The sequence below is a fragment of the Pseudochaenichthys georgianus genome, chromosome 11 (assembly GCF_902827115.2).
Source record: "Pseudochaenichthys georgianus chromosome 11, fPseGeo1.2, whole genome shotgun sequence".
Taxonomy (NCBI): Eukaryota; Metazoa; Chordata; class Actinopteri; order Perciformes; family Channichthyidae; genus Pseudochaenichthys; species Pseudochaenichthys georgianus.
In genome coordinates this window covers 13,054,163-13,075,083 of record NC_047513.1, presented here as the reverse complement: position 1 = coordinate 13,075,083, position 20,921 = coordinate 13,054,163, and the positions used below count along the sequence as shown (strand labels likewise).

The following is a 20,921-nucleotide window of genomic DNA, read 5'->3' as shown; positions in this document are numbered from 1 at the left end:
TCTGAATCTCCTCGGCACTGCCCTTTATTTAAATGCATAGTTCAAAAGTTTGACCCATCCAAAAAAAACGTTTAAGAAACAAACCAGATCATGATTCAATTTCAACCGTAATGTAATTAAGCAAACTTTTCAATGTACATTTTTTACTTCATACAAGTATCATCGGCACACGTGATAACTTGCCAAGTGTGATGGACAGCTTACTTGAGATTCCCACCTACTCCCTGGGGTGCTTGTAGAGCAGTGGTTAGGACAAACTGCTGTACAAACACCATTTTCACATGCTGATAAGATGAAAGAGTGAGTTGAGAATGTAATTTGCAAGGTCTCCTGTGACCTGTGTCCCCTGGTAATGAAATGGAAAAACATTTGATGGTGTTAAAATCTCATTTTAACATTTGCACGACATCCCTGTTGCCAAAATTCTCTCCACGGCCCCACAAAGAAACATGTCAGTTGTTACTGAAAGATTTACAAATCCTCCAAGTACTTTAAATCTGCAAGCGCAGGCCTCTGGAGACCAACAATGAGAACATTAATAACACAATAAAACACCATCGATCACATCCAGGCGTTTCAAGGAGAGGAACAGTAATGCTAAGCTGTGTGATCAGCACTGTACATGTCGGCCAAGGTCCATGAGTTTGCCCTCATGTACTGAAATGCACTCCATGCTCTCTACGACACCTGTTCGGAGCTGGAAGGCTTCCACGTCTTTCTCTACGGTGCTTACTTTTTAGGTCTCACATTTCCTTATTTTTTTTCTACTTTGTCCCTTTTACTTATTATCATCATTCAGTGTGTTCCTTTTTTACGCACAATCCTTCCACCATTGCTTAGTCCCGTGTAAGTGCTTTTATTTGATCCAACTTAAGAGTTATGTGGTTTATAATGTCCCACAAGCTCTTTGAAACCCTTCCCCATTGACTGTTAAATTGTACATCAATAAAAGCGGAGACATGGGAAATATTTTAAACTAGTAACATAAAGCAGATTACAGAGGATAGAATAAACATACTCCTTTTAACAATAAACTGACAGCTATTGAAAGGTACACACAGGTGTCTTACTCAGCAAACACAAGCAATGCAACTGCCAGCAATAATAAATCCAATGTACCGTCTAAACACAGCTTAGGTTCGGATATGTTAACACCGTTAATGCAAATATGCATAGATCTCTCCTTGATGACAAACAGATGAAACAGCTGGCACAGCGCTATGGAGACTAAACACATGGGTTGTTTGCAGATATAGGTAATCATTTCCTGTTGAAAAGAAGAAGAATAACAGCATGTCACTGAAGCCTCGGCTGAGAAGCGGAGCAAATCTCAGATACCCCTGGCAATACTGGCAGTACAAAAAACGACGGCGAGCTACTGCTGAGGAGGAATGACATCCTGCCTCTTAGTTTCAGCATGTTCAATTGGGTCCAAAAAGCACACGCTATTTGTCATCATCCCCTGCAGAAGCATATTTTAGAAACAGGATGTTTGGCTCATTGCGCAGTTTTTTTATTCATTGATATGGATTTGTGCATTCTCCTTATGTTGTCTGCGTGTTGCCTTGTCTTAAGGACCACCATTATCGTCTTGCTTGAATGGATACGGATGAGTGCACACATTAGTCTCGTCTTACCATCTTGTACTCCTTCCACGTTCTCTGAAAGTCCACACTGCCGTCTTCTCTGCGCTGGATGACCGTCCATCCACCACCAGCTGTCTCCATGTTGCAATACACCTACACAGTGTAAAAGAAAGAGCAAAGGAGGGTGGGAAAAACAAGTGTATTAGGGTATTGGAACAAAAGCACACATAGGTCTTTGTATATTTGTTTCTGGATTCAGAAGAGATTGAACTAACAAGCTGTTGGATTGAGATTTAAATGTGACTCTCAACGGCATTAACAAACAATGAAGGGTCATTTGGGCAATGATTTGGTTTCAGACACGCCTCTTCCCAGCTTTGACGATGAATCATCTTTGGGAATGTGTCGTATCTGTGTCCTCCTCAAACTTAATCAGCGTCTGCTTATCCCTCACCAACTCCCCAGAGATGTTCCTCATCAGGCGGCCATGTTTCTGTAGGATCAAAGAGGGGGTCCTGGGTGTAATGTGGCCCTTGACCTTGGACCTCAGCGTGTGTAAGCTGATAATGCATCGCTGGCGCTCTATCTGCTGTGTTGCTCTTTGTTTTGAGGAGACCCCGGGTGGAGTGGAGAAGGTCTCTCACCTCAGCCAGCCCACACAGCTGAACACACATGAACACAGCCTGGGTATAATTAAGGAAGTACCCTTGACATAATTTCCTCCCCCAAGACTAGCTCATCATTCATGGTATACAAGCACAACTTAGTCATTACTTACTTAAATATAATGTGGGACAAAAACAATGCCGAGTACCCTGGCGCTGCCAATGACTCGGCAGGTGTTGAAGTAACATGAACGAAAAGCAACATCTAGTGCGAGTCAGTGCTAACGTGATCAAGCTATAGGCTAACTAACTCCAATGAGATATAATAGTGAAAGGTAAGCTAATAAACTGCTGCCGGAAACGTTCACGCAGAGGCATGAAGCTTGTTTTCACAATACACAACATTATAATTGCCCTTTCACAAAAAGTAGATTTAAAATGTGTGCGATTAGCCCAGCAGCACCGAGTTTGACTTTGAGACAGAAACCCAAACATACAAACCTCCTGCCGACCTCTTCACTTATTGAATCATCACTCCCAAGAATATGTAAGCATTGCTTGGAGGTTAAGAGCACACACACACACACACACACACACACACACACACACACACACACACACACACACACACACACACACACACACACACACACACACACACACACACACACACACACACACACACACACACACACACACACACACACACACACACACACACACGTAACCATCCTGATCAGCTCAGTGTCCTGTTTCACAACCACCTGCTAAACTTGTGCAATCACAAAGCTGCCAAGTGTATTTTCAGCTATGGGTATTCCTAATCCAATTAACCCACAAGTGATGAAAAGGCAGAGGATTTCACTTTAGAGTGCATCGCTGGCTGATATTGAGGCTTCTCACCTTTTTGGTCTCCTGAGGGTTGATCTGGATGGTGTAGACTCCATTCTTATGGAAGCCAGCCTTGTGGAGGTCGGCACAGTCTCGAAACTTCTTCTCCTCGTCAACAACCTTTGTGCTATTAGGCACGACTGTGGGTACATAAGCAAAAAGGGACACTGTGTTACACTACTTAAAGTTCTATAAATACAAATCAAGCTCAAATTAAAAAATAGTTATTGAGCCACTGAACAGTTGTTTTTGGATCTTTACTTGTGAAATGCTATAAATTTGATTTAAAGGTCACATTTAAGGAAACATGCTCATGTTTTCTCTGCCGTCAAACTGTTCTTTAAAGCCACTTTTTTATAGAACATGCCAGCTGTCTATCAGAAACATGAGATTTTGACTGACAGGATGACAAAGCTTCGATGTTATAGAATATTTTATGATAAAAGAAGGGATCCAGACACAGGAATAGCACTGAAAAAAAGGAAAACATCCATGCAATTAAAAACTCTTACCCTGCATACAACCTCTTCTGTCCGACAAGTGTGGAAATCATAGTTCTATAATGTTTTATGAAATCACGAATTGCGACTGACCACTTAACAAGTCAATTTATCATATTTCAGATCTGAACATTTCAGAGGACAAACAATAAGGGGTCTGAGGCAGAAGCTAATTGTTAAGGTCGCACTGCGAGTATCTCGTAACGGCCAGATCAAATCTGAGGGCAACTAACTTATTAGTGAGAAAAAGAACGTTTCACCAACTGGATGATCTCCCACTTTTGAGACAAAGGGCCTCAAACTTTGACCAGCTGCATCCATATCCATCTGTGGATAATTATGGCGGCACTATTTTGAAACCAAGCATGGGGGTAAGGACAAAATACTACAAGCTATACATTTCAATTTCCTGTTATAACAAGTGGTTTATATTTAGCCCTTGTTATATTGATGGAAATTCCTTCCGATTTCCCTTTTTTTCCCCTCTCTCTTTCGTCCTACTCCCATCTAAGGGGTTCATCTCAATTTTCACACCATTGTTTTCAAGGTTAAAAATGGTTGAGTCAAAGAAGATGTCAGGGCAAAGCGAAATGTGTCAGCGATCCATCGCCTTCGCTTTGATCCCCCCTCCTCAGTGCAGGACATCCCAGTGAGCAGGGCGCTCATTTGGGTGTACAATCTGAGCATTTTGACAAAGTATTGAGTGTCGGCGACAAGAATCTCCTGCTGTGACGGGTTGACAGAGTGGGCCCTCGTGCTCCAGACTCTAATTCAACAAAGAGCGGCCCTGTCAGGCGGTAATTTACCCCAAGCCGGCAGACAGCAGGGCATGTTCTAGGGGCCACAGAGATCATTGACAGAGGGGAACTTTCTGGCATTCGATCTGGAACAGTGGGGACAATCATTTCACAATTGCTTTGAGATCCCCCTCGGTGAGAGGAAGACAGTTAGCAGAGGGACGCCATGCTCAAGTGTAGGAGCGGCTCCCTTGAACAGCTTGCTACCCAGCTCTACAAATATTATTTATGTCCCAATATTTATTTACAGAAAACTATTTTGTGGTTCAGTGGGGACTCGTATTCAGTAGGGGGTTCATGTGAAAAGACCAGCAGGGCTTGGGTGTTTGCATAAATCAGTACCCTTGCCAAATGATCCCAAATACTCAAACTAAAGAGAGTGAGTAATGGAGCCTAATGGACTGCCATGGACATCACTGCTCCCATGTGACTACAATCAGTCTCTGAATGCTGCTGAGAGTTTAAGTGATTCCAAACAAAATCCAGCAAATTTCTCCTGTGTATTCATATATGAAGGCTGCGAAACAATATTATATTATAGTACATTCCCACAGTAAACTTCACAACAATGATGTGCACTTGTGCAGTGCTTGTTTCCTATGGGGAGATGATTAAGGTTGCTGGGTAGTGAGGCACAATTCATGACTTTCAAGCTATATTTCTTTATTAATAGAAATCATACTCCCTTTTTCTTCCCATATCCTGCTGAAGCAACCAATCACTCAAGTAAAACTACTTAGCATTAGCAAATACATTTACAGTATAAGGAATTATAAGATCATTTGGAAATAGATTTTTACAATGTAATTGGCAAAGCAAATTGCATATTGCTCCATTTAACAGTTTTCAGAGACGTGTGAAAATGCAACATATAATAAAACAGTCTAATTCCCTCTGTGAAAATAAAAAACACCTTACAGGGTCTTTGCAACAATACGTGTCGGCTCATTCTGCTGGTCAGTGAAGCAGAAAAATAATCATGTGCCGCATTCAAAAATTAGGTTTGGATCGTAAAGTGATGTCTAATGAAGTGGTTTACCATACTGTCGTGTTTAGGCATTACAACACGTAAATGCCATTTGAGCTTTGAGTGGAAACCCAAGATAATTCCACCGTTTTTGACTTCGAGTAAGCTGCTGTAAAAATGATGAATGTTTTGCATTTAGTGGGATAATAGAACACTGTAAAACAAAATCATATTAAGCAGCCAGAAATGTGTACAGTGTTCCAAAGCTGAGGACAATTTTCGTTAATCACAGTGTGTGGCTCATTGCACCCTAATGAGGTTTGGGTAATGATTACAACCTAAACAAGAGCTCCACTGACGCATCTGGCCACATCAACAAATCTTAAAAGGGCACAGTTTGCACTGCAACGGCTGAAGAAAAGATTGGAAGCTTTGATTTTAGGAAAGCCACAAATGGCAGCTGGGGAAGAAATACATTTATGAAGATTTAGTGTTAAACTCCCTTTTCTAAATATGTCATCTTCCCCCAAGCAAAGTCAAAGACGATTTCAGTTCAGGCTTTAAAAAGGAAACACTCAGGCTCAGGTTTCAAAACAAAGACTTACGCAAGCAGACGCCACTCGATGGCATGAAATGCTAACCGTTTCCGCAAATGAAAACACCGATCCGTTTCTCAAACAAAAAAAAGCACTCCCCCGAAAATGGAAAAAGAAAGAGCTCTGTTGCTACTGTGTTTTAAATGTTGTCGAAAAGCAGTGGCAGTTGGTCCCATGGTCGGTGAGATCTACCTACTCCTTCACCTCCTTTGGACGGGAGGTCCCCGGGGAGCTATTTCAGTTTGACTTATTCAGGCTGGGGTGAAGAAAGGGGAGATCTCTGACCCGCCGGCCCGCCTCAACCTTCAACGCCACCATGGAAGAGGAAAGGACCAACCACAGAGCGGCGGTGACAACATTCCATTTCTATCGCTTCTCATTAAGGTAACCACCAATCACAGACAGTGGGACGCGCTGCGGTGCCCTGCCCTACTGACCCTACTGATAATAAAAGTAGCATAAAAAGGTGGCAAAATAAAGAAACTTGGCAGATTACAAAGCCAGTACAATTTAAAAACTAGTAGTGGTGCATGAGGAAACACTTGAATCTTAACATGAAGATCAAGGCCAAAAAGGTTTCAAAAGACCTCTGGATTTGTGTATGTGGCATTTAATTACCAGACTAAACACATGGAGTGTGAGTGGAGGCCGTCCGTGACCTCTACTGCAGGGAACATTAAAATAATGAAAGGGAGCAGCATGATAAATACAAAGAATGTGTTAATCATGTCTAGTAGTTATCCAGTCATGACTCCTACATCCCTTCATATCCTTGTTGCTTCCTGTCTGACGGGAAACCTCAAGAAGCACTGTGAGGTCTCGAGGCGTCTGTGCAGGAAGTCCACAAATGGAAATGAAGTTGCAACCGATCCCCCGACACAGAATTCATGTCAAATCTCCTGTGACCAATGGGGTTTAAGGCCAATGTTAGGATCAAGTTGGTTCGGCCTTTAACCGGCTTAAAAAGGGGTAAATGAGTTCACTGCATTTGACCGAACATGAGAGGTTGAATTCCTGCAGGGTCAAAAGAAGGGCCAAAAGGGAAATCCCTGGTCTCTGTTAACAGAAGGGAGAGACTCAGAGGACTAACATAATCCTGATACTTCATGACCAGAGTAATGCTTGACATTTCGGAGAAGCAGTGTTCTCAGACTTTAGGAAGTTAAGCATGACCAGTGATTGTTGCAACAAGAAAAAAAGAAGAGCAACATGCTGGTTCATGAGAGGCACCAATGCTCTTTAAGAGGAGCACATCAGGTTACAATAAGAACCGTGTTTCTTTCTTCATGCTGCTCTCAGTGATGCAGGGTTTAATAGCCATCGCATCCCTGTGTCTCTCAGTATGGGGTAAGGTTTATAGAACTGGTGTCATCCTGATTTCATGAGGATTGTAAAATCAAAGATGTTGTAGCTGACTAGAGGAAGTTAGTGGGAAAAACAAAAGCTGCTTTATAGTTATAGCCTTGATCAGCCAATCCACAAATGCAGCTTTTCACATTGTGGTCTGGCAAGGGTCAATAGGCATTTTCTTGTGTTTCGGTCATTGCTTGTGGGTGTAGACAAACTTTGGATCAGACTAAAAACCAATCAACAGATTACTGACAAGCCTTCTCCTCTGCTGAAACATAAACATAAACCTTTCTACGCTCGGTTTGACCAACCCAGTGCACAGTTGATGTTCTTGATTTGCCTCAGGGTTTCAAAGTAGAACCAGACCATTTGTACTTTGTCTTATACTTCCAAAACTCATGAGTACTTCTGGGTCCATGTGACGCACATTTCTTCATCAGAAACTGTATGCGAAGGCTCAATATGAACATTCGCATACCGGTTTAACACTAGAACCGCCAGAGGTCGCTGTATACCTATATCCGCCAACGGGTAAAGTTTACCCGCTATTGATTTCCAAGGTACAATGTACCATACAGAACGGTGAGTTTTGATCGCACAGGGATGACATGTATACCAATATAATCTGTGGACTCTCAGTTTTTCATATTATATGTGACCCGCTCTATCGAAATCAGTCGGAAGTCGCAACGGCTCATTTCAGAATAAACGTGGATTTACGTAAAAAACAATTTTTTCAGGGTTTGGGTGTTTTGTTTGATTTTAAACAAACCAAGTCTTGGCTTTCAGAATATGAAACTTTTATTTCCAAAATCACACGATAAATACATTTTTGAAGCTTGTAAAGGGACGAAGACAAGCACCTCTCACTCGCAATCTGCTGTTCCAGCAGCGCCGCCCCCCCTACCTCCGGCTGAAATTATGAACGTAAGAGTATAGTAATCATAGATAACACGGCAGGGTCTGTTACAGTTTGTTTTCATCTGATTTAAATTAAACAAAGTCTTGGCTTTCAGAATATTAAACTTGTTTCGGCAAATTCAGACGATAAATATAACTTTGAAGCTTGTAACGGCATAATTACAAATTACAAGTAATTTAACATCACAGCAGGCACAACAACAGCCGGTGTTTCTCGTGAGGGTTTTCTCTGGGAAACAAACACAATACACAGAAACGAAAAAATACACAAACACACACACGTATACACACACACACTCGCGAGCTTCCCCTCCAAACAAACATATCTTCCCTCCGTAGTATTTTGATCATTTTGATCGCGAAATCAATAGTGCGAGGAGCGCTGCATTTCTATGAGGTAAATATTACCCGCTGGCGGAAATAGGTAGAAATATCAATTTTTTTGGCGATTTTTTCAATCTGACTTCATATTGACAATTTTTAACAACACAGGGTGTTACATAACACACTTTCAGGAAAAGTCACGGACTGGGAGACGTTAATATTTTATTGAAAAAAAGTTACATACAATAAAAAAACAGCTGTGGGTAAAATGTACCCGTTGGCGGTTCTAGTGTTAAAAAAAAATTAATTGTATTAGCATAGCTCTTTTCTGCGTATATGTGGAATGTGTCCTCCAAGCGGACTCCAAAAAGTAGTGAAAAACCGAAATACTCCTTGCCTGTGGTGACTACATTTCACGCTGATTCATGTAATGGACAGCAAACTCTAAACCACAAATGCCATGGAGGCGCAAGTGAAAAAGTGAGAAGATCACCAAAGTCAGTAAGCTTTATCCTCTGTTTATCCTCTGGGGACCATGAGGGTCTCTATAAAGTATTCAATGTAATCAAACATACAACATATCTTAGGTGAGAAGAAGGCAAAACAGTCGGTAGGTCCTCTCCTCATGTCCAGGTTGTCAAAGATTTCTTGTTTTCACTCAGTTTAACTTCAAAACACAGTAGGCCTACAAAGGCTTATTGTCAGCATCTAAACCATTCCAGTATTTCACTGATTGGTCCCTCTTTGAGATGCTGGGATCAGTGGCCATGCTCAGCTACCTGGCTTTTTGGTTTTAGCACAATAAAACTGCCAATGCTCCTAATGCGATGGCCATTTTGTAAGAGCATATTTATAACAAAGATTCCAAACTTCTTTGCATGTGACCCTTTGATTCCAGTTGGCTTACCTCCATCTTTGTTGCAGAGGTTGAGCAGGTTATGGACGGTATCCATCATCTCCTGCTGCTGTCTCTGCAGGGCCGTGCCATTTCCTGAGGCCCGGTTTAGTTGGGCTTCTAGTTCCCCGATAACCCCGCTCTGCCTCCCCACCAGGACCTGGAGACTCCCCTTCTCCTGCTTCAGGGTATCCAGCTCTTCCCTGTGTCGCATCTCCATCTCGAACATCTTCTGCTCCAAGAGGCTACGGAAAGGAAAACAGGATGAACAGTTTGTTTATAAGATAGCTAAATTGCTAATTATTATGGTCCTTCAGGACATCCAAATCCGCTGGAATGAGATTTCGTTGTGCGGATTTAAGATTGTTTTGTTGTTATATCACCAGTTACTCACTGATTATGTCTCAGCTGAATCCCTCTTTCGCTCTTGTTGCTTCCTGCTGTTATTTTGTGATGAACACGGAGTAATAAATATCAATAGGTGGTGATATACACCCTTTACTTGAAAACCATTTCCCAATGAGCAATATGGGAAAAGAAAACATGAATTTAGCTTAAGACTTCAGAAAATGATGTCTGAGGATTGTGTGCCCCACAGAATATAAACATATACATTCATCATATACTTTGGGATTCATTTGAGGTAAATGAACAAGCTGTTCAGTATCTGAGAATCACCAGCGTACGATCTAATTCCTGAAAGATGATACAAGCTGACATCAAATTCATCAACTGATCATATCTTCTCCACCATTATAGATTTGGTAAAGGAAAAATGACAGAAGACACGCACAAGATGAAATAATGTCATAATTGCTGAAGCTTACGAAAATGTCCCCTCAGGAATCTATCTCAATATGGCTTAGGAATAACTAAAAAAACAGTATCACCAGAGACTAGGCTATGTTTTCATTTTCTTCCAAAGTGATTGCATTGAGTCTCTATGGATACTGCAAGGAGAGATGGGAACCAAACCCTTTTAAACATTATATAATCTTAGACAATCCCACAGCACCAATCAAGATTTGGAGACATTATATCCAAAAGCAACATTTTAAATTGCATGATTTTGCAAGAAATGATTATGATATTGTATATACAACTGAATAATGTTTTACAAAATGGTCAAACTATGTGGTAGTCAATGAAAGCTGGGAGCAAGCTTTTGATTTTGTTTACACAATCCAGCAGAGAACAGCAGTAGAGAACGGCTCTCTGTGTGTCGATGTATCATCTTTATTTCTTTCCTCCTGCAGAATTTATGGTATTGTGTGTGTGTGTGTGTGTGTGTGTGTGTGTGTGTGTGTGTGTGTGTGTGTGTGTGTGTGTGTGTGTGTTTGCTCGAAGCGCTGTCTGTTTACCTGTTCTTGTCATGCAGCTTGCTGATCTCATTGGTCTGGATCATTAACTCTTTCTCCAACTTGTTAGTGGAAAGAGAATTTTCCAGCAGCTGGATCTCGAGCCTCGATGTCTGATTCAGAACCTGTCATGATAAGAAATGCACAGATATATACAGTAGATTATATAATGCCTCTTTACATAGTATGTGCAATAATACTAGCTAATACCTTGCTCATGTGCACCAAACCCTAAAGAGAAACAAAAAATGCAGGGCTGTATCTAAGGCTTTTTAGACACTGGAAAAACACACTGCACATAGAAACCATCAACTTTGTTTTCATTTTTCAAGTGTTCCCCAAACACATGGTTATACTTAGGAGATTTTCATCTCTGCTATGATTATCTTTTTTAACTTTGCAAACAGTTATCTTTGTAGTGCTTTAGCAAAAATTACCCAACGCTAACTTCACAACTTTCCATCACCTCCCACTCAAAATCCTCCATATAAACACTAAAAGGAAACTGAGCCACATAAGTCACAGGAGGGTTAGGCATTTACATAGCATCAGCATTGTGTTTGGCCAGTGCTCTGTAACCTTTTTGGGGCAGTGAATTGTGGAATTGTTGAGTTAATGACGCATAGGATGGATCCTCTCAGCGTGTGTGTGCAAGAGAAAGACATAAAGAGCGAATTGAATGGGGGCACATCAACATGTTTGTGAGCCTGAGTGTAAGTGTCTGTTTTAAAAGTGTTACCTGCGTCTCAACGTCAGTCAGCTTGCGCGTCTGTTCAGCCGTCTGAGAAAGAAGGTTGGTTCCCATTTCCAACATGGCTGCAGTGTGATTGTGGACGGCGCTCTGCTGCAATTGAGCCATCTCCACCTTCATGCTCTCTTTGATGTAGTTCTCAATCTGCACCAAAGAAAAGTACAGAAAGATGTAAAGTATACTTGAAGGTGCATCCCAGGAATGTATTATTTACAAAAACAATAACATGGAGCCTTTAGGTCAATTGTAACCCAGAAGTAAATCTGGCAATCAATTAAACCCATTTTCAACTTGTTTGTCTATCACAGTAGGGCACAATGGTAAAACGATGTTTAATAACTGACACCAGGCAGGAACACTGATGCGAGGCATTGTTCCCTACCCTTTCTCTTCTTGTCTCTTACACACATCACATTCACAGTAATAGCAAGCTTAAAGGATGCCACACAAGATTCCATAATCAAGATACACAATTATTCAATAAGCAAACACAACTAAATAAATCGACATTTCCGTTGGACACGCACTGGAAAGTGTTTATATTGTACATGTGAACAAATGCACATCAAACATGTTTTCCATCATTTGAATATTTGAACAACTCAAGTGTAGAATGAGTTAAGTTACTATAGGCACAGCCAGATGTAGGTGATTAGCCTGCAGGCAAAGAGACCGAGATGACAAGATGAAAGTTTGTGTTGGATACTATTCTTCAGGAATTAACCATATGGATCATCTGTGTACTGTTCAGCAGTACATTGTTATTTTAGAAGTTTACTAAGTTAAGGTAACTCCACAAAGTCGTAACGTTTCCTTGAGTCTTGTTCGTAGAAAATGTAGCGCAATTTGACTTAGCAAATATAGGAGAGCCTGGCTGTCTAAGGATAATTTTGTTTTTATAAATAAAACTGACATCATTAGATTGTTATTATCTACAATGTAAGCTCACTGTCTGAACACACACATAAGTGATTCAATAATCGCCCAGTAGAGAGATTCTTAAATTTGCTTTGGCTTATCAACAGGATGTATGTTAACAGCTATGTTTCAGGAACGCATCAGCCAAGACAAATCAGAGTCAAACAGCAAAACATCATATGTGTTGGTGTCCTTAGCAACAGTTCCCATCCTGTACTGTAGCCCAAATTAAATTCCTAACACACAGAGGAAAGAATCTGTGGAGGAAAATATTTAGTTGTGTGCTACAAGACAAAGAGCAGCTGGTGACTGCGCAAGTTTCAACTAAGTTTAGCTTGCCTTTTAATGCTTGCAATCATTCTGGTTGAATTTAGAAAAGTCAGCAAGGTTGGCGAGATCTCCTGTTTTTGGGGGGTTTCCATTTTGGCTCAATCTTGACTATTGTATATTGGAGTTCTATCAATAAAAAATGTGATCTAATAATCAGATCACAGAATTAATAGGTTAACCATGCAAAGTAAAGTATATTTTTGTTTTGGTGATCATGACTGAAATATTAGCATATCTGTATACATTATACATATCTGAAAACAGCAGTATAGTGTTAATACTGCAAAGTATTCTATGAGATTGATTTGCAGAAAAATAGCATAATTATTCTGCTTTAATAAAGAAAATATGACATGATAAACATTTTTAATCAATCCGAGTCTAACAAATAATGAACCAGTTGAACAAGGATGGATGTCTCAAATCTTCAACAACAACTTCCAGCTCTCTGCCATTTACACAGGTCCGTCAAGTTGAATTAGCCGTTTCTCGATGTAATATTAAGCATGGAATATCTCTTGGCAAAAGTTTTACAGAGTTTTTTTTCAGGAACAAACCCCTTCCCCTAATCATGAACTATATAGAGCTGATATAAGTGTCACTTTTGACACATCCTCCAATAGTCTGGCCTGAGGAAATGGAAAGAAAACACTGAGTCTGGAATCTACAAAGCTCAAGTGATGATGGATAACTCTGCCTGATAATGACCCAGAGAATATGCCTGTGTTTGGAAACGTTTTTTAGTACATATAGAAATGTAAATTCTCCAAACTTTGTGGATGGTGTAGGCTAAAAATCCTTCTAGGCAGACCATCACATTTCAAATTAAATCTCTCTTCTTTGTGCTTACAACAGCAGCCTTTCAGTGCAGCTACTCATCTGATTGTGTCCACTCTCTGAAGACCGAAAAAGGCTTTGCACATTGTAAGTCACCTTGAGACTAAATGTATTGAGGGGACAGATGGCAGATGAAAACCTAAGCCGAGCGATCACTTTATGGTTTGTGTCCTAGGGAATGTGTGTGACTCAAGGGTGGATCTAGAGGGGCTCATAAATGGAAAGTACCAAGGAGAAACAAGATTACGCAAACACGTCCAATCAGGAAGCCGTAAAATGGGTCTATGTGGGTGTTGGGTTATTTCAATGGTTTCTAACCTTGGCTCCAGTTAAATGCTTTGCTTATAGTCAGTGACTACCAATAATAACTATTGCCAACCATGCAAAGTACACAGGGCAAGTACTCTCTCATTGTCAGAGCTGAAATGCAAATTTGTGTCAGTTGGGAAATGGATTACGATGCTGAAATAAATACGAGTGCATAATGAGAATTCATGGGTTGTGGTGCTTTATTTTCTACTAAGAAATGGGGCTCAAAGCCACCGATTGATATTCTCAAGAATATACAAATATGTTCTCGTGGAACAAATGTATTTCCATCATGGTGCTGCTTTTTGGGGAATTTTTCATCTTGGGATTGACAAGAAACATGTTCCAGATAAATAAACATGGTTTAAAAGCTTTAGGGTTGGTTAAAGCCCACCAACTCTGGGTTAAACTAAATGGAGTCACCCTTAAAGGTAAAGTCGGTTGTAACCATTTTAGTGGGATATATGCAGTAGGCTTCAAACAATGTAGTAGAAATGGAATTTCATACATTAAGGGGTCAGATAATCTTTATACCGGGTCTCTAAAGGGTGACTTGGTAACTTCTGCTACAAAGCAGACACTGGGAGTGCAAGTGAAATTATGATATAAATAAATACTTTATGGTTACAGCTCCACAAGAGTAAAACAGTATAATGTTTATGAAGTAGTGTCTATTACTCTGCAAAATTAACCTTAAGTTTGCCGACATAAGACACCACCCAATGGTGAAAGGCTGTAGCTTCAAAATAAAGTGAATTGAGAGAGGAATGTTAGTTTTATTGGTACTAAATGTAGCTTTTTATATGTAAATAAAAGAATGTTCCACTTATTTTTCACGATTACACTTACAATTCCAGGTTGAAAACTTGTAACTTTTGTCAATTCCCTTTGGTTAACTCTTTGCAAAATGAGAAAGACATTTAAATGGAACTTCAATATGATGAAATAAATACTTCTGGACGGGACCTTCCAGAATGTGAAATAATACCATGCTCTGCTTTTAGAAACAACTTAACTTGGTTTCACAAAATCGCTGTTTGATAAGTGAGAGTCACATAAACACAAGTTTATGTTTCCCTAAGTGCTACTTTACACTGAATGTTTTAAGGTGCTGTGTTTGGCACTGTCTGGCTTCATGTGGACTTCCTTTGACTTTGCTAATGATGCTGCCTGACATCAGGATGGAAAACCATTAAACCTTAACTGCAACCTCACAATGCAGTATACTGCATGTACTGAATGGTCTCTTTTGACAGTTTATGAGGTACAATTGGCTAATCACTAAGCAAGCTGCTTGGGGCTGTCTAGAACCTAACTGACAAGCTGTACAACATAAAGCATGTACCAGGATGAATATTTTAAGAGCAAAATGAATGTTGGTCATAAAGAGGGTCAAGTGTTCACAGACAAAAAGGCACACAATCCAACGGCTAAAATACCAAACACACTTATTCTGTACATTGTCAAGGTACAAATGTTAAATTGCCATCGCTTGAGAGCCAAGAACAGGATAATCCCTCAACATGATACTCCCCTGCTAACATTGTTACAGATTACTGCAAATGTTTACCACTTTTCTGACATTTTCCATTTAGCCATTCTAAAAAGGGGGTCTTGATCTTTTTCTAAACAGCGGCAGTGGCGCTGAGAGACACTGAGAGTTAGAACACAGTGAGTCTGGACTGTATAAAACACTTACTGCTGTAGCTCTGTCACATCTCTGGCTGTGTGTGTGTGTGTGTGTGTGTGTGTGTGTGTGTGTGTGTGTGTGTGTGTGTGTGTGTGTGTGTGTGTGTGTGTGTGTGTGTGTGTGTGTGTGTGTGTGTGTGTGTGTGTGTGTGTGTGTGTGTGTGTGTGTGTGTGGAGGGGATGGTGAGGCAGTAAGGCTTCTGGGATGCATCCCTTACGCTCAGGCCTGGATCCATTTCAGACCACTTTAATGGACTAGAGAATGGGGGTTACCCGCTACCACCCACCCCTTAAATCAGCACCTCCTGGTGTAAAACAACCACTTTGGAATGAATGCCAGCATATACACTTGCACCTTCTTATCGTCCACCAGCAATGAAGGGTGAATTTGACACCCCTTTTTGAAACCTGGGCCTATTATCCGCCTAGGAAGCGATATCCTGAATTACTGCCTTGTATGACTCTAAGGTTTTGTAAAATATATGTGCAACCTGTGTTTGTTTTTTAGAAAACTGTCTTATTCACTCACCGGCTTGTTTGTTTTTAAAATCCACCTTGAAAAAGTATTAAGACTATTTAAACTGTCTTAAACTCTGTCAAGATTAGGTGAGTAACAACTCAGGTTGAACTCGCAGTTAACCTCTGTGACCTTCACCTCGGTGGCCAACATCCAGGCCTTAACTCAATTGCTGCCACATTTCTTTCCTCATATAGAATGTGAATAGAACGAAAGAGTAGTAGACAGACTGAAAATTAACAAACAAACCAACAGGCCCTATGCCTTAGTGGACAAATAATCAGTTTTGATTTTCCTTTGAAGTGGCAGTTTGATCAATTGATCATTCGCTTGTCATCTCCACCAAGCAGGAATTTCCAAATCAAAGCTTAGCTATTGTTACTCCAGGCCTGATGTTTGAAAACAATATTATTCAAAATAATGCAAAATTGTGAAAATGGGATAATATCTATAAAATAAATAGTTTGAAGGGTCTTTATTTTAGCTTTTCAAAAACGAAAAAACGAGGGTGCGTTTTTTTAATCTGTTCAAACGTGCAACCGTTGCTTGTAGCTAAATAGCTTACAACCTTTTTCAAACAATTCCAGGGCCATGGTGTACATCAACGCAGCTGATAAACGTTTTTCTCCTTCTACTAAGACCAGTTGTTTTTAGAAATTAAAAGCCATTCTATGTATACCTCTGTATGAAATCAAGTGGTAGATCTGCGATCATCATCAAGTAAACTTGTGATGTGAAAGACAGGAGAGCCAACATGCGTAGCAAACCATTACTGAGGGGGGTGTAGCTTAGTGAATGGTGAAATATCATCATACAGGGTAGAAACACAGGTCTGCAGTGAGGTGGGTGGTCCAGCCCTTGCCTCATATCTGTTGCTCTGTCCGTTTTCTGTTGATCAGGACTTTCTTTGGCCAAAGAGACTTGACTGCCATCTGAAAAACAAGCCAGCACCCGCAGTTCTAAGACTCTTTTTTCCCTCTCCTTTTAGATTTATCTTACCTTTTTTCTTCCCTGTGGACTTCCTGTCAAGATGCTATTGTGTCGATTTGTTTTTGGTTGTGCATTTCCAAGGATATAATGAGCCTTGTGTACACAACCCGAAACAAACCAACTGTTTCTCTGTATAAATTACTGCGTAGATCACTGTGATTACTTGGAGGTGCCCAAAATCATTTGGCAGGTTCAAATGCAAACCATTTCAAAGGTTGTCTGGCAAAATGGCTTGTCATCAGGGCAGAATATAAAAGAAAGCGAGAATATTTGGCCGATTGTTAAGTTGTCAAGGTTGGCTGATTTTTTTGTTGTTTCAACGGAAAAACAAATCAGAACCCGAGGGTAAATTCTTTAGGCCAAATCGATTTTCCATATTCAGTCAAATGCATGTGACATGGCCTTGTAAATCATTATTCAGTGTTAAAATAAACCACAAATTGTTCAAACAGAGTGGAAAATGTAATGTCACATTTTGATCATGTTTAATCTTCAAATGACTAATGACCTCTCTAAGCTGTCAATTTACTCAGTTAGAACAATAGTTAACCACAAAGAAAAAACAAAGCTTTCAAGAAAGTATGAGTAACAATGGGGAGAATCTAGTCCTAAATCATGATTTCGAAACACAAAATGTCAGAAATGTGGCTTTAGTTGAGTCAAATTGGAGATTTAAGTGTTTATTAGGATGAAGTCAAATTGCCAAAAATCGAATAGCACTCGGTAGGGTTTCTGTTTTCATCTTCCTCAAGGACAGGGGTATCAAAACTATGGCCCGGGGGCCAACTGTAGGCCGTGGTAAATGTTTAATTAGCCCACAGCAAATTCTAAAAGTACAATGGAATATGGCCCACACATTAAACTTCTGCTGGTCTTATAATGTAGTTCTTGAATATAAATGTACAAATATTACACAGTATTCATTTGTTAATAAGCCCCATCGTTGGGTCCCATTTTCAAACATTTTTTAAAATAAAAGCGGCCAATCTACTTTGTAACAAACTAAATGAAACTGTATGGAAAGCTGGAATGTAGGCTGTTTTTTACTTAAAGCATATTCAGCAAGAAAATTAAATGTGGCCCTCAATGAAAAATGTTTTGACAACCCTGCTCTAGGACAAGAAAAGACAGCGTATAATATAAAATGTTTTCCTGTAAGATAAAAAAAAAGTCATTTTGGATCTAAGTTTAGCTTTCTTCTTGACTGATATGAAAACAAATATACCATATCTAAATCTCTAAATGAATGAAGCTTATAACATAAGGGGTCTTTCTAAATCAAATATAACTATAATAATTAATTTGAGCCTCACAAATAATTAGCAAAATAATTCACACGTCTATATGTAAAATCAATTAACCTCAAAAGTTGCACATGTTTTATAAAAAGAAATAAAAATGTTAGCATAAAAAAATAGACTAAATATTTAGCCTTGAACTTAAGTGCTTGAGCAAGTTTGAGCACATCCAACAGAAATGTTTGCTTTTTACTATTCATATCGGTAGGGTGGTGTGAAAACTTGCTTGCTTTTACGATGCAAATTCATTCAGGAAAGGAATTTCTCAGAGTTGGTCGAGACAGATGTAAAGTAGCAGCACATATATCTCAAGTCATTGAATGCATGTACGTGGAAGTTTATTTTGCAATCTCTAGAGCAGGGGTGGGGAACCGTTTTCCTCTCAAGGGCCATTTCAATTTTTTCAACATCCTCCGAGGGCCGTACAAATTATTGACCTCTGCTTAAAAATACTAAAATCACAGCCCATTCATTTGGCCTTTCTTTTATGCTGTGCAAAGAAAAAGCAACCTCTTAATCCAGATATCTTACCATGACTCGCGTATGCATGCACGTGCACGGTTGTGGCATGACCACCCAAACAGAAAGATATGGACACAAGATGTGTGCAAATTTATTTAGTTTCCTATCCATGTGAACATGATTTAAGTGGGGGGGGGGCCTAACCTCCTCTAGGGGGGTCCGGGGGCATGCTCCCTCTGGAAGATTATTTTTTTTTAAATGTTAAAAGCAGCAATCTGATGCACTTAGAGAGCAAAATGAAGAGATCTACATCTCTCAACACCCATATGAAACAGAACTGTAAAACAGATTTTATTTTTCTTTATGGATATTTTACAAATTACTCTCCTTTTAAACTGTATTCTTGTTTATTAATAACAACCTTTTTTTACTGTCATATAGTATTTTATACCTGTTTACTTTATTCTCTTATTTTTTTATAACTATAATGATCATATAAAGTGATGTGCCTTTACCTCACTGGTTGTAGAACAAGCTTCTTATATTCGTTAGCTAGCTAACCAGATGCTAATAACAACAAAGTTATTGACTGTATGATCAGTATGACAGATGAACAGATCGCCACTGGGCTTTCAACTAAAGACACAGCGACGCAAAAACTGCGGCATGTGAACGGCTCCTTATCTGAAGTGCCGGAGCCGCGTGTTGTGTTCAAGGACCCTGACCTTGGCCAGGAAAAACAGGCACTCGCTTGTTTAATTATTTTGCGGTAGATTTCTTAAATTTTTTGCGTGTGTTTATAAATTACCTCGAGGGCCGTACCAAACGGTCTCGCGGCCCGTATATGGCCCGGAGGCCCGAGGTTCCCCACCCCTGCTCTAGAGAAACATATGAAAGCTGAGAAAAGTTTTTAGCATGATGGGACACATTTAAATAAACGTTACAGAGTTTAAGCCACAGAAAATAAACCCATGTACAGCAAAACTCCTACCTTTCCTAATAATAATGTCATGTAAGGACACAGCTGCTAGCAGACCTCCCAGCTTATACCATTTGTAATCTTATAAACTGTACCAACACATATTTTTGGCCAAACTAGAAAATGAAAAATCAACTCAAGGCATGTCTACACACGCCAAATATATTTTAGGAAGAAAAAGGCCACCCTTCATTGTTTTGATAATGACAAAAAGACACACATCTCTCCATCGATAAATTGTATTGTGCTATCTGTATGTTGTTGCTATAGCAGTAGAGTACTGACAGTTCTGAACAACAGCTAACACTAGTAAATAATAACTAATTGTTGGGGGCAATACAGTGTTCCATTATAATAATTGGAAAGAATAATCAACAATGAGGATAATAATACTCAATAAACAATAATGCCACTTGTGTGTGAATGTACTATATTTGTCTATTTTCTTGAGCTTTATTTAAATTATTATATCTTGAGCTTTAACAAATACAAAAAGTTTGGCAATGAACAGTAATGCATCTAATTTCTATTTGTGTATTATCTTAATATTAGTTTGTATCACTAACTGGATGTGTAGTTTGTATACAATTGTATATTGTCCCTATTGGAGGAAGCAGTAATCCCTTAGAAGAGTACAAAAATACCCAATTGACCCCCCCTCTGACAATCTTGGTTCAAACACTGTACTAAGTAATACATGTATTTTATGTTTTAAGTATTGTGGTCTCTATCCATGTTAAAAACAAAAATAAATTCACCTAAGCATGAATGTATATTTTAACAAATCCTCCAATTACAATCATGCTCTCTGATGTCAAAATGGACCCAAAAATGAATCCAACTAATTATGCGTATCTGGCCATATGGGAGAGGAAGTGCTTGCATTCACCCAAGACATGGGAATGCGTATCGAAACCCAAACAACCAAACAAACTCGGACCTGCTCACTCATCCAGAGGTCTTAAACAGTGAGTAGCATCAGAGGGGCAGTTGTTATTCTGACGCAAGTTGTCCAACACGGGAATCTTTCCTCAGGGACACATACAAGCAG

General features: G+C 39.7%; 1 protein-coding gene across 1 annotated transcript in view; it reads right to left on the bottom strand.

The window, feature by feature from the left end:
* The window catches only part of angpt1 (angiopoietin 1), a 58,211-nt gene that overhangs the window by 19,642 nt on the left and 17,648 nt on the right, over positions 1–20,921 (bottom strand). Inside the window, exons 2-6 of the mRNA XM_034094526.2 lie at positions 11,530–11,685; positions 10,794–10,915; positions 9,445–9,677; positions 3,095–3,222; positions 1,638–1,739 (exon numbers count right to left, since the gene is read on the bottom strand). Coding sequence (XP_033950417.1) covers positions 1,638–1,739; positions 3,095–3,222; positions 9,445–9,677; positions 10,794–10,915; positions 11,530–11,685 — 741 coding nt within the window. The remainder of the gene's footprint in view (positions 1–1,637; positions 1,740–3,094; positions 3,223–9,444; positions 9,678–10,793; positions 10,916–11,529; positions 11,686–20,921) is intronic.